The sequence below is a fragment of the Scardinius erythrophthalmus genome, assembly GCF_964197995.2.
Source record: "Scardinius erythrophthalmus genome assembly, chromosome: 1".
Taxonomy (NCBI): Eukaryota; Metazoa; Chordata; class Actinopteri; order Cypriniformes; family Leuciscidae; genus Scardinius; species Scardinius erythrophthalmus.
Genome location: NC_138221.1, coordinates 50,011,309 through 50,025,689, shown reverse-complemented (window position 1 = coordinate 50,025,689; position 14,381 = coordinate 50,011,309). Strand labels below are relative to the sequence as shown.

Here is a 14,381-nt window from a genome sequence, read left to right as displayed (position 1 = left end):
ATCACAAGCATGACCTGAGGCTACATGCTGTGTTTCGGCGCAGCGCCACCTACTGGTCCGGAGATATGAAAAATGGCTATTTTTGCTTATAACTTCTGAACAGTTTGTCCAAAAATCATAAAATTGGTCTCGTTAGATTCAGGGTTACATGCCGAGTCCACTGATATCCAATATTACCATATCGGCCATTTTGGCTGTCGGCCATTTTGAATTTTGTGCTAAAATGCTGTATTTTAAGAACACATGAACGGATTGTTACGGAACTTGGTATGGGTCATCAGCCCGATGTCCTGAAGGAGCGTGAGAAGTTTCGAAACAGCGCCACCTAGTGGTGAATTTTTTTTTTCAAATGCTTATAACTTTGGGTGTGGTCAACTTATTTTCACGAAACTCATCTTTTTAGACTCCTGAATCATTGCCGAGTCCTATGATACCAAACATGCTAGGTTTTGCCTTACGGTTTGTGTAGCGTTGTGATTTAGCGCTTAAAAAACAGTAGGCTATATCTTCGAAACCGTTTGTCCGATCGAGACGAAACCACCGTCAGAAGTTTGGAAACATAGGTCGATAGCTATACGCCAATGCCCAAATGCGAAAATATTGATGTTTAGGGGTAGTAAATTCCAAACAAAGTCATGTGTCAGTCATTTTTTACGTGTTTTTTCATATAAATGCCTATAACTCTGAAGCGAATTGAGATATTTTCACCAAAACTGACACACATATGTATAGGCTCACTCTGAGGACACGTAAAAAAAATTGTGGGACTGAGCCTCTTGGTGGCGCTATAATAGAACAAAACATGAAATTCCCATTGACTTCAATAGAGTTTTGTGAAATAAAATGCTATTTTCATTCAAAACCTACTTTTTCGAACTCCTCCTACACCGATTGTCCGATTTTCACCAAAATCGAATCATATCATCTCCAGACTGTGCCGACTGAAAGTTATGGATTTCGTGTCGATTGACGAAACCGTTTTCGTATAGCGCAGCAGCAAAGTTGAGGCATGATGCTAAAAGCATTATTCAGGCTTTATCTCTGCAATGCCTTGACATATTGACACCAAACTTTGTATGTGTCATTGTCACTTCACTCTGACCACATCACATCAGTTTTGTAACTGCGCCACCTATTGGTCGAAAGTGATAATCCATTAAATCATATTTTTAATTACTGTTTATATGATTTTTCAGGCATTTCGCCTAAAATCTTCTTTAAATGTCTTTAATTGCTAATTGTTGCAGTTGATCTGACACTTTCAGCAATGTTGGCATGTCTTGTCGTCTTATTCTGCTTGGCCCCGGTAATTGCTGCTTGCAGCTATATTTATTTATGAAATAGAAAATAATCACTGTCAGGACAGACCATGAGTGCTTAGAACTATTTTATATGTAAATATTACAAAATAAAAAAATTAACAAAGTAACACATTACATAGAAAAAGTGGCAGGTCTGTTATTTTGTATTTACACTCCAAGACTTAATGCACTGATCATTTGACATACAGTATCAGACTGTATTGTTCAATCAGATTCAGTTGCACATTTAAATATGGTTGTCAATCCAGAAACTTAGCAATGTGTGTAGTTAGCAGCATGAAAAACATATACTATACACTAGGGGTGTAACAGTACATTGAAGTCACGGTTCGGTACGTACCTCGGTTTTGGGGTCACGTTTCGATGCGAGTTCAGTACAACAGGAAAAAGCTACAAATTCCCAATGCTAGGTTTCTTTTCATTTATTTTGAACAGACAAATTGCAAATTACAATTTATTCCACTTAGCAGCATTTAGTCCCCTAGTTCGTATAGTACAGCATCCTTTATTGTTTTAAAGCTGCAGTAGGGGATCTGGGAAATGCTAACGTTAGCCTACTAGCATTGCAAGCATATGAACCCACCCTCCCTGCAAATCGCTGTCCAAAGCTACGCCTCATCCAAAACACATGAAGGCACACACACACACACACACACACACAGCTGCTCTCGGCAAAGCGTCACAAGAGAGACGGCGTTAACTACCTCATGTCTCAAAGCACATAACATTACAATAATAATGAACGTAAACAACTTAGAAAGCTTGTTCCTGACTGCTGCAGATTCATTGCGGTGTTGATACTGTTGACATGGAAACGCATCCGTTTCCAAACAGCTCCGGTTAGAACGTCACGGGTTGCCGTCTCTTAATTACGGTAGCTATGGTGTGAACGCAGCATAAGCTGGTTGTTTTGGAGGAACTGTAAATATTGGCTGCTGTTTGTTTGCGCTGCTCCGTGACCGACGTCTGTCTGTACTCTGCATAGCATGAAACACGCTGATGACGTATGATGTCTGCGCGAACAGGGTGCACGACGGTATGTAAAAACAAACGTTGACAGGCAGGTAGGATATCGTATTTCATTCGGACCGGATATAATGATTGGATTTACATTTTATGGTCCTACGCCTTCCACAGACGATATATATTTATAAAAATACATTTAGACCTTTTAACATAGTGATTGCTATCAGGATACGAGGAGACTTTCAACCAGTATAACAAAAATAAATTCTGTAAAAAAGAAAAATTCTGTAAAATAGAGAATCACCGATTGCACCTTTAAGCACTAAGCAGTTTACAAAATGCACTCTTGCATAGGTTTTGGGTCGGGTGTTGATTTCAATTTTCAAAAGCGTTTTTTTTTTTTTTAGAAATGGCGTACTGTACCTTTAACAAATTAAAATTTAAATTAGATTCCAAATTTTGACATCTCAGCCCCGTTGTTCGTTCAAGAGACATCAGCGCATCCGTGTGTTTGTGTGTCTCTGTGTGGTCTGCCATGCTAACTACTGAAGCGGTCAGGGCACGGGACACCGTGTTCTAAGAAATAGAGTGATTAAAGTGAAAGAGATGGAGACAGGACTGAAGACAGGAAGCGTCCATCTCTCTAAGTAATGTGACTTTGCTTTTGGATCACTGATTAAAAACAGAATGAACATGTAGTAGAGGATCATGCTCTGATTTAAACAGTCATGCCTGCGTTTCATTAACCCTGAACGTTCACTGTAGCACATGCACTTCTAGCTGTTTACGCTCTGATTCATGTCAACTCCATGTCCATTTCCAATGAACACATCACTTGTGAGGAACACGTACCAGAAATTCAGCAGATTGTTTTTTCATACTTTCATTTATTTAATTTTTTATGTTCAGCATCTGTGAGGAAAAAATAGATGTCGTCCTAGAAAAATAGATGTGGAAAAAAGGAAGGCAACAGTTTTTTCTAATTACAGTATGTTCAATTGCATAATTATTTTAACTTAATATTGTGAGTGAATTTACTCACCCTTATGATGTTCCAAACCTGACTTTTCTACTTCAATATTTTGTTATGGAGACCAATTACTTACATTGCATGGACAAAAAACATTTCTCAGAATATATTGTTTTATATTCTATTAAGAAAGAAAGTCATACACATTTGGAACAATGTTAGGATGAGTAAATGATGACATAATTGCCATAATGGGTGAATTATCCCTTTAAAATGTTAAGTTGACATGATTTAAAATCTACAATCATTGTAACAATTATCAAGGAACTGAAAGAAAAGTTCTGAAGTTGTATCAGCTCTATGCAAAGTTTTCCCTTTATTTCTCACATTATCTCACATTTCTCAAGTTATTAAATGTGACAACAAAATCAGCAACAAATTAATCAATCAATCAATCAATCAATCAATCAATCAATCACTGTAGATCTATTCGAAAAAAAAAAGTATTTTATATTGACAGCATTGAGTTGCTTTAGTTTTGTTTTAGTTTAACTCCACAATACAACTTTAGGTAAATCTTTGTTTTTTATCCCAACATCATTTACTTGATCTAAGAATATATAATATATCATGTTAGTAATTTAAAACCCGATTTGCTTCTTGTCACTATAGGAGAGTTTACCGGGCAGGAACTTCACATTTTGGCAGTGGTTTGATGGTGTCATGGAACTTACTAAAAAACACCTGAAGCCCCACTGGAATGATGGGTAAGAACTGACTTCTGTGAGAACACGAAGAAATATAAACATCACACTCCTACAGATGTAATGTTGAAGATAACAATTAATCCATGTATAAAGCCTAAAAAGAAAATCTCTCTTTGTTGCTCAGTCAATGAACAATCAGACAGAAAAAGGATAAATGCTGTTTCTCCTCACATAACAAAGACATCTCTCACACTCATCTGACAACGGTGCCATTTACACTGTCTGACCTAGTGAATCTCATGAAGAAATAACTGTGACATTTGTTCGTCTTTCGGTTATATGTGACTTTCAATGGAAAGTGCACTTATTTGACAGGCAAGAAATGCCACAATTATTTATGATTACAGGCTGAAATATAAATTATTGAATAATAAATTGTATTTATGTATGTATTTAATTGCTTTTCCCTTGAAAAATTAAAGTGAGGGATTACTCTTAATTTTTCTGTAATTTAATTGCAGTTACTTCTATACATATATATAGTATACATTAAATACTATATATAAAACATTGTGGATTTAACATCAACATTTAACATCAAGGGCCCTATCTTGCACCCAGCGCAATTGACTTTGTACACCGACGCATGTATCATTCCTATTTTGCACCCGCGCAAAGCGCGCTTTTCCCTCCACCGAAGCACGTCGCTAAACTAGGGAATGAACTTGCGCTCCCTGGGCGGTTCAGCGCAAAAAAGGAGGCGTGTTCCGGCGCAAACGTTCCTTCATGCTATTTTGCAGGTTTGAAAACAATTGCGCCACTAACCAGGAAAAAATAGTTTAAAGTCAGTGGCGCGTTGCGCATGTTATTCATATGCTATTTTAAGGGCGCATGCTTGGCCATAATCAATGTAGCGTGTGCACAACGCGCACTTTGATTCTCTCATCTACACAGAAGATGCAGTTTTCATTTTTGCAAATCATACATTATTATGATAGATAGATAGATAGATAGATAGATAGATAGATAGATAGATAGATAGATAGATAGATAGATAGATAGATAGATAGATAGATAGATAGATAGATAGATAGATAGATAGATAGATAGATAGACAATTTATTATGAAAGCATACAACTAGCTTACACATATCATACGCCTTTTTAACCGAAGTTAATTTGGGTGGGTTTCTCCATCCCCAACGTCCCTGACGAGAGCATTGCTCTCCTCGGCTGTGAACCGTGTGCCTGGCAAATCCGCCATTATAATAGGAATCCGCTATAGAACAAGCGCGTCTGCTCTTAAAGGGAATGTGAGATGACGCTCTGATTGGTTTATTTCACGTTACGCCCAAACAACACCTATGAATAATGAAGCTGCTTCAGACCAACCAATTTTAGATTTGCGCCTGGCGCAAGAGTCATTTATCCCGCCGGGAAAATAGCAACAGCGCCAAGACCCGCCCACAGTTACTTGCGCTTTGCGCTTGATACTTGCGTTTCAGATCGTTAAAATAGGGCCCATAATGTTAAAATGTATGTTTTTAATGTAACCTTCTACCTTTTAAATACTTTGGTCAGTTCAAGAATAATATATGCAATTTTATATTATTTATTTGATAGTTTTAAATGTTATTTATTTAAAAGTTTCATTTCTATCCTTGTATTGTTCAACTGGTCGAGGTTGATATGTGATTTAGAAAGTAATTAGTAATAAGTAATGCAATACATTTTTTAGACAGTAATTAGTAAATTAATCTAATTATACTGTTGAAGAAGTAATCAGTAGCTAGTAATTAATTATTTTTTAGAGTAACACTGGTCATAACACAGGGGTGTCCAGTCCTGCTCCTAGTGGGCCACTGTCCTGCAAAGTTTAGCTCCAACCCCATTTAAACACACCTGAATCAGCTCATAAAGGCCGTACTAGGCATACTAGAATCTTCCAGGCAGGTGTTTTGAGGCTTGTTGGAGCCAAACTCTGCCGGACAGTGGCCCTCCAGTAACGAGTTTGGACACCCCATCATAATGTATCACATTCTTGTTGGATTCTGGTCATTTTGTTCCTTTTTGATTGATATATAATAGATGTATTCATAATGAAGTGCTCTTTGCCATGGCAACTGGCTGATTGAGAGATAGTCCCGGTTAAGACTATACATTAAGACATTAAACTATGGATGGATTAACAAAGGAGTAAGATCTGAGAGACCTCTTGTTGGTTTGATAAGATCTGGCTCTCTCTCTTTTATTTTCTTATCTTTTTCCTGTTCAACCCCCAGTCGCCCATAACTTGTATTCCTTTGTATACAAATCATGATAAAACTGAACAGTACACACACGATAACAGCCTCTCTGTGTGCATATGCCCTTTTCTGCATGCGTGTTCACGTGTGTTTGTGTGCTTGTACTTCCCAGAGCAATTCTTGGCTTTGTGAATAAACAGCAAGCTCAGGACATGCTGATGTCCAAACCAAACGGAACCTTCCTGTTGCGCTTCAGTGACTCGGAAATCGGTGGCATCACCATAGCCTGGGTGGCAGAGAACCCTAACAAAGCAGGTAGAACCATTACTTTGCTCCTCCACTGCCATGGCTTGATTGCACTTTATAATATTCTGATTTATAATACACTCTTAAAAATAAAAGGCATTTAAATAAAATAAAAAAAATTGTAAATGATAAAAACTGAATCAATGAATGGTTCTTTGGGGAACCAAAAATGGAACCTTTTAGAACCTTTATTTTTAAGAGTGTAGGGACATTTTATGTGCTGTATTCCAAAAAATACCATAAAGTGGCTTTAAATGCACATACAACTATTTCAAAGCTTCTACAAAAGAGTGTGTATGTGTGTTCTTCACAGGGGAAAGGATGGTGTGGAACCTCATGCCATACACAACCAAAGACTTCTCTATCCGCTCCCTGGCAGATCGCATTAGTGACCTGAATCATCTACTGTACCTCTATCCCGACCGGCCCAAAGATGAGGTCTTCTCCAAATACTACACCCCTCCTCTGTGTAAGCTTGATCTTTAATTATCTATAGACAGAATTTTAAATCAAATATGAAAGTTGATCCTTTTTGACATTTACTGAATATATTTATACATCGTTCAAAGGTTTGGGGTCAGTATGTTTTTTTTTTAAAGAAATTAATGCTTTTATTCAGCAAGGATACAAGTGACAGGAAAGACATTTATAATTATACAAAAGATTACAATTTCAAATCAACGCTGTTCTTTTGAACTTTCTATTCATCAAAGAATCCGTCATCTGTCTTAACACCATACTCAGAAGTCACAAGACAGGGAAGGATCGTGAAATTAATAGGAAACTTAATGATCACATTAAAATCCTCACAAGAGGCACAAAGTTGCTTAATTTTATATAGCCAGTAAAATCATTATAAATACAGTGAGTGTGTGTGTGTGTGTGTGTGTGTGTGTGTGTGTGTGTGTGTGTGTGTGTGTGTGTGTGTGTGTGTGTGTGTGTGTGTGTGTGTGTGTGTGTGTGTGTGTGTGTGTGTGTGTGTGTGTGTGTGTGTGTGTGTGTGTGTGTGTGTGTGTGTGTGTGTGTGTTTATGTTCTTAGGTTTAAATGAAAGTGTATCACTTTGGGTAATCTAGTGTGTTTGTCTGTGTGTGTTCTCTTTCACATTTGTATTCATGTGTACATATAGCAGTGTGAGCCAGTGTTATGTTATGGTTTAGGAATAATCTGTTTATCTTTTCCACTTCTCTAGCTAAAGCTGTGGACGGATACGTCAAACCACAGATCAAACAAGTAGTGCCAGAGTAAGTACACACACACACACACCACTTGTCTGTGTGTTTTTCTGACCTCAGTTCAGGTCTTTAAATCTCTGATATTCTGGAGCTAACCTGTCATCTCAGAGCAGTAAATCTAATTGCACGCATTGCATTAGCCCTGGGCTGGCTCAGCGGCAGTTTAGGTTGCCACGGATACTTGAGACTCTGCTCTCATTCCACTTTTCAGAATATACTTAGCTCTATTAGCCTCATTAGCAGCATTATTTGTCCATAGGTGGACGACTACGTCTGTCTTGTTAGCAAGCCATCCACTTCGGTCAACCTCAGCAGGGAATTATACACCATCTGAACCAGATAATTCAGTTCTTCTCATCAGCATTCTGAGAGAGTGATTTAAAGGAACACGCTGACTTTTGGGGACTTTAGCTTATTCACTTTATCCCCCAGAGTTAGATAAGTCCATACATACCCTTTTCATCTCCGTGCGTGCCGTAACTCTGTCTGACGCACCCACCGCTAGCCTAGCTTAGCACAAAGACTGGAGGTAAACGGCTCCAGCTAGCATACTGCTCCCAATAGGTGACAAAATAACGCCAACATTTTCCTATTTACATGTTGTGATTTGTATAGTCACAGCGTGTACAAATAACAAGGTCACATGAGACACAGCCATCTTCTAAGCGTATATAAACTGGGAACTATATTCTCAGAAGGTGAAGCACTGCTACTTGGGCGGAGTGATTTGCTCGCAGCACCTGAGAAGCCCCGTGGCGAGGGGCAGAGAGTTCGCTCAAGAGTTGATCACTCTGCCCAAGAAGCTAAAGTCGGTGTGTTCCTTTAATAAACAAGCTCTTACTTTTTTACAAGGGTTAGCCTCTGACCGCTAGCACTCAACTGGTTTGTGTAGCAAGCTGTGCATTAGAGCTGAAGAGAATGAATGTCTTTGGTTAATTATTTATTTAGCTTTTAGAGACATTTTATTGAAGAAGAGAGTAGAAAGATGACAGGAAATATTACGAGAAGCTGTATCAATACATACTGTAACACGGACTGGATTCAATTATTATTTTTATAAATATAAAAATCACAAGCGCTGCCTTCATAAAATCATTTTAAGTTGAAGTACTAAAATTACTAAAACTATATATTTTTTTTTAACTAATAAAATTGACAAACAAAACAAAATTACTAAATCAAACAAATGAAAACTGAAACATAAAACTAAAATAATAATTCAAAATATGAATAAAAACAAGAATAGTTTATAAATAATACTAAAATAACAGGTGATGTTAAATATGTGTCTATCTGTGTGTGCGTTTCTGTTGACACAGGTTTGCGACACCTAACCCTGACCCTGCAGCAAACCCCACCTACATGGACCATGCGGCATCTCCAGCTGTCAATCCTCAACACACTTATGGACTCTATCCTCCCATGTGAGTAGTGCACACTGCACAGATAGATGTTTCCGTCTGTTCCGTTTATGTTTCTGCATCATTGTTGTTATTCTTAAAGTGCCCCATTATGCTATTTTAAAGCTTCCTAATTGTGCTTTGGAAGTCTTCTACAATAGGTTTACATGCATCCAAAGTAACAAAAAATTATAAATAAAAAGCAGTTTACTTTTCTTATAATATTCACTGCAGCATCACCTTTTTTAAAGTGTCTGAAATGGTTCGATAAAGAATTCAGTCTCTTGAAACCCCTCAAACCCCTCCTCTCCGAGAGCCTGCTCTGCTCTGATTGGTCAGATGGCCCAGTCTGCTGTGATTGGTCTACCAATCTAAAGAGTCTTTTATGATAATAATCTTTCGCCACTACATCCTCTAACATTTTTATCGAGAGCCAAACGCGCTTCATTCAAAGCCTTTCCGCTCTGTGTGTAACACTGTAACAGTTGTCAATAAAACACCATAAGTGTTGTATCACTCTGAATATGTATAGTATAGGCTAGGTTCGACTCTTAGGAGGATAAAAATAAACATTAGGCCATATAGTGTGAATCAGCCAACAGCCAGCACATTTATTGTACACGGGACATTTAATAGAGCAAGTTAATGTATTGATGTCTCGTTCCAACACAACCCTATCTGAAATGGAGAAAAGTAATATTTAGTCCAGGTTATGCATGAAAGGTCCAAGAAACAGTATTTTTTTTTTCTCCATATATACAGGGAACATCATAAAATAAATGTATCAAGAATTAAATCTATCAGTTTCCCTGATCTCCGTTTGTATAACGTGTATTGAAATACAATATATATATATATTTTTTTTTTCATTCACTATAACATATATACAATTTTCTGATAATTAATCAAAGTACATCGACTAAACATTTATTTGAACACAGAAACTCAATAAACATCAATGGGAATTCCTTTTGAAACCCATGAACATACTTCAACAATTTTAGACGAAAAGTTTAAACATCTTTTGTCAGAAAATCACTTCAAAAGCAGCGCTTGATCACCTCGTGCATATCAGCTATAAACAATCTTCTTTTCTCAATATCTACGTCTCAGTCAACTAGTTCATACAGTGGCCCCTACAGGGAAACTACGGTAGGCTACTGCATATAACTAACAAAAGTGTAGAACAGTGTAAAACACGAGGGTTACATGTGCGTGTTGCTTCTCTCTCCCGCTAAAGTCGTAAAGCGCCACATTAAGAGCTGCAGATGTTTTAACTACAGTAGCTGAAATTTAAAGTTTTGTGAGCAGATAAATAAAGTTTTGCTGAAATGCTGCAGAAAACGAGAATGCAGCAAATACAATTATTTTTATCTGTTTATCTGACAAGTTGACGCATGACGCCTTTAGACCTTTTGTTTTATTCTATACATTTAGCATTATTAACCAGCATATTAAGAGCATTTCATAATAAACAAGGTTATAAATTGGAAAATTATTTAGAGGTGGCAAGGGCAGACAAGAATACATTTTAATTAATAGTTAAATTTGTTTTGTGCTCATTATGAGAGTTTTCTATTATTAGATTATGTACATTGTTTTTAGTAGTTTATTACTTTGTGCAAAATCTAAAAATGGCTCATACTTTTCTCAGATGTAATATTTTTTGTTAGTAAAGTAATTATGATTCCGATATGTGTTTAGCACTTTTAAACATTTAAATCAATACTGCATTGTTTTGTTTTTTTTTCGACCCAGCACAGAAAATATCTATTGATGTCACCTAGATTGTGTGCGAGTTACTAAGATTCTCTCTCTTAGTGTTGACCCTATGCTGGACCCCGATGGCGATTTCGATCTGGACGACACCATGGATGTAGCGAGGCATGTAGAGGAACTGCTCCGTCGACCGATGGAGGGCCAGTGGAGCGGCCAGCAGTCATGACCTCTTGACCTTCGTCATCTGTGACTTCTCTCGCTGAATAATGTTTTTTAATCACATTTTCTTCTCCTCCTCTTAGTGCATTTTCCCCATTTGTTTCTCAGTGTGGGTCTTTATGACTTTCGGTTCTTTTTCTTTATCTGTTATTTTTTCCTATCATCATACCTCTTTATTTTCCCATCACTTGTTTCTATAGAAGAGAAAGGAACTAATGGAAGAAAAAGAAAATACTATGAGCCTTCCTCTAATAAAATACCACCAAACAGTATTGTAGAAAAAAAGAGAGAGATGCATGTTATCTCTTTTCCTTTGTGCGTGTGGTTTTTTTTTTTTTTTTTTGTGTTGTTTTTATTCTCAAATTGTCTTTTCGCAGGACAAGTCTGGGAAACCCTTAAAACGAAATGTACTACTGTAAGGAACATTTAATTTTTTTTCAAACTGCTTTATGGTTGTCATTTTATTTCGGGGGTGTTCAGATATCTATTGCATCTGAAAAAAAATGCATATTATCCTTTGCACTCTTAAACAAATGCTTTCTTGCAGACGACAAAATTATTGTTACCATGGCAATTGCAATGTATTGCTTCTGTACACTAAAGAGTGTTAAGGTTGCAAGGCTGTTCGGTGCACCTACATGAGCACCGACAGGCTGAATGGGTCTTACCATCCCCTCGTCTGTGTTTAATCTGAACCGTGTTACACCCGCATCCAAACCAGCAGCACACAACCTGTCACTCACATCACTGAAACTGCGGCACACGTGGGAAACGGCACACACACACGCTCTCATCCGTCCCACGAAAACTGATGGAAACACTTTGGGGAGAGAGAGGTCTGCTGACCATCTCGGCTCACACTACACTACACAGGCCATCACAGTCTCTCTCTCTCTCTCTCTCTCTCTCTCTCTGTCTCTCTCTCCAGCGCAACAGATGATGACCTCATCTGTTCTTATGCTTTCCTCTTCAGAATGTGCAAAACAAGAGAACCTGTTGTCATGGTTACACATGCTCTTAACTGGCCATCCTATAGGTTAGCATTTCTTCATGTCAGCTCGTTCCCAACCGGCATCTGTTTTTCTTTCCTACTCGTACACTTGCACAAAAGCCTTGCCCACTCAGGACATTACGTAGAGCTGATGTAAAACACAAATAATAAATAAATAAATAAATAAATAAATAACCAACAAATTGAAAAGAAAGTACCTATATCCAGTAGCATATATATGAATTTATTTTTTGTTAACATATTTCTATTTTATTACTGTAGGACGCTTGAAGGCTCCGTCCGTCTGTGTAATGCAAAATGCTGTGTTACCGTGTCCGATTCTCAGTAAAACCCCTGACGTACTGATCCAAAATCAGTTTCTGCAATCCCCAAAACCTTTATCGGCACAAAGGGGCTGATTGCTGGTTTTCTGTAGTTTCATTTCAAATTTCAGCTGAGCTTTCGCATGGAAGAAAAAGCCAAACAGTGAAGTTAACACGAAGAGACGTTTCCTGTGTGCTTACTGTATGTTAGCTGCAAACGTGACTCCTGACGCCCACTTTTAGATGCCTGTCTCTTGTTCATTCTCAGACGATGGTTTGTTCCTCAGTGGATGTTTTTTTATTTGTGAAGTTTCTCTTTTTTCCTCCCAAGGCAGAGCCGCATAGGAAGTTGTGTGATTTTACTTCATCTTTTTTACTGTCTTTGTTTTCAAAGTGTTCTGTCATGTTGTTGTGTAGACTGTTTCACACTGTAGGTGTCAATGTGTGTGAGAGTGTGTGTGTTGGCATGTTCAGCTCTGCTCTGTTCTATGTTCGTCACATGTTTGTGGTTTGGCTGTAGAGAAGAGTAATTGAATTGACAATAAAGATTTTTTTTTAATACTTTGGGCTCCAGCACAAGTGGTGTGAGCACTTTGTCTTTTCTGTGAGAATTAAATGAACTTGGGTTCAAAATTGGTGTAATTTTCATTTGGTGCACCTTAACATTTTAAAATGACAAACTATTTGTTCCCTTTCGATCTGGATCTCGTAACGCTTTCTGAAAGAGTGGCTTGAGAGCACATTAATCATTGTGTACTTTGCAACTACTCTTTATAACAGCATGTTTCTGAGAAAACTCACATTTTTACACAAGTTTATCTTTTTCTCTTTTATGGGCTCCAGTTGTTGGACTCTTCAAGCTGGGAAGTAGTTTTCTGCAATGCAACAAAATATTCAACATTCAAACATAAACGTTATAGAATCTGTCAGTGAAAACATTGTATTGATCGATTTCAAATATGTAAACGGAAAAGATATTACAACCCTGATTTTCCGAGCTGTTTTCCTGATTTTGAAGGTGAAAAGTTCCCATAATGATTTGAAGTATCATGATGGCGCATCAACTGCAATAATGGATGCCGATGGTAAACAGATAGGTCGATAGGTCAGATCGCCTGTCAATCAAACTCCTTGAAGGGTGAATTGGTGCTAATTTAAGAGTGAAAGTAAAATGCACACTGCCGCACCAGCTTTTTATAAGCGATGTAAACCCACTCCCTCATCCACCAAATTTAGGAATTTAAAATGAAAGATAAAGGATACATTTAATAAGATTAGGGGGGAAATGCTCTTTAAATGTGCAGATTTGACAATATGCAGATTTAATTGTATCAAAGATGATTGAACACTGATAAGAATATTGCTTCAGAATAAATTATATTTACAACACAATATTTTTTTTCCGGACAAGTGAATGACATATTTAAAAGGCTTAATGTCGAGGCCTGCAAGTGCTTATAGGCCTACAGACTATATATTAAGTGCAAATATTTATTAAATTTGTAAATTGTTGTATATTTGCTTTCCCTTCTATTTAATTCACAGGATAACACAAATACAGATTTGCAATTTTTATTCGGATTCCGGTCCCTTGAAATGAAGTAAACTTAATTTGCCCCCTCTTTTGGTCAAAGTGGACAAAAATAATTCCGATGAGAAGCAAGCAGCGAGAGAACGAATCAACGGACTAAAATGATCTGTCTAGTGTCTACACATCGTATGAGTTCAAACCTTTTCTCTTCTCACGGAAATAGTTATCCTTTCAGGCATGGTTTATAAAAACAAAATGGAAGAAACAAAATTACCGTCAGGGAGTAGCACTTGTTTTTATGTATCTAATTGCAAAGAGAATATTGCGTGAGGAAAGAGCTTATCTGTTGCTTGGATACGGAAATATGCACTTAATAGAGCCATATATAGAAAAGCAGTGGACTAAGCCATAAATTAGATCAGAGTCAATGATCCGTTTGACCTGATG

The 14,381-nt window shown here is 37.4% G+C and overlaps 1 protein-coding gene across 1 annotated transcript in view; it reads left to right on the top strand.

Annotated features, from left to right (window-relative positions):
- The window catches only part of stat5a (signal transducer and activator of transcription 5a), a 90,008-nt gene extending 76,976 nt beyond the window's left edge, over positions 1-13,032 (top strand). Inside the window, exons 15-20 of the mRNA XM_081370914.1 lie at positions 3,931-4,025; positions 6,384-6,526; positions 6,831-6,986; positions 7,709-7,760; positions 9,071-9,175; positions 10,973-13,032. Coding sequence (XP_081227040.1) covers positions 3,931-4,025; positions 6,384-6,526; positions 6,831-6,986; positions 7,709-7,760; positions 9,071-9,175; positions 10,973-11,096 — 675 coding nt within the window. The 3' untranslated portion in view covers positions 11,097-13,032. The remainder of the gene's footprint in view (positions 1-3,930; positions 4,026-6,383; positions 6,527-6,830; positions 6,987-7,708; positions 7,761-9,070; positions 9,176-10,972) is intronic.
- Positions 13,033-14,381: the final 1,349 nt, after the last annotated feature.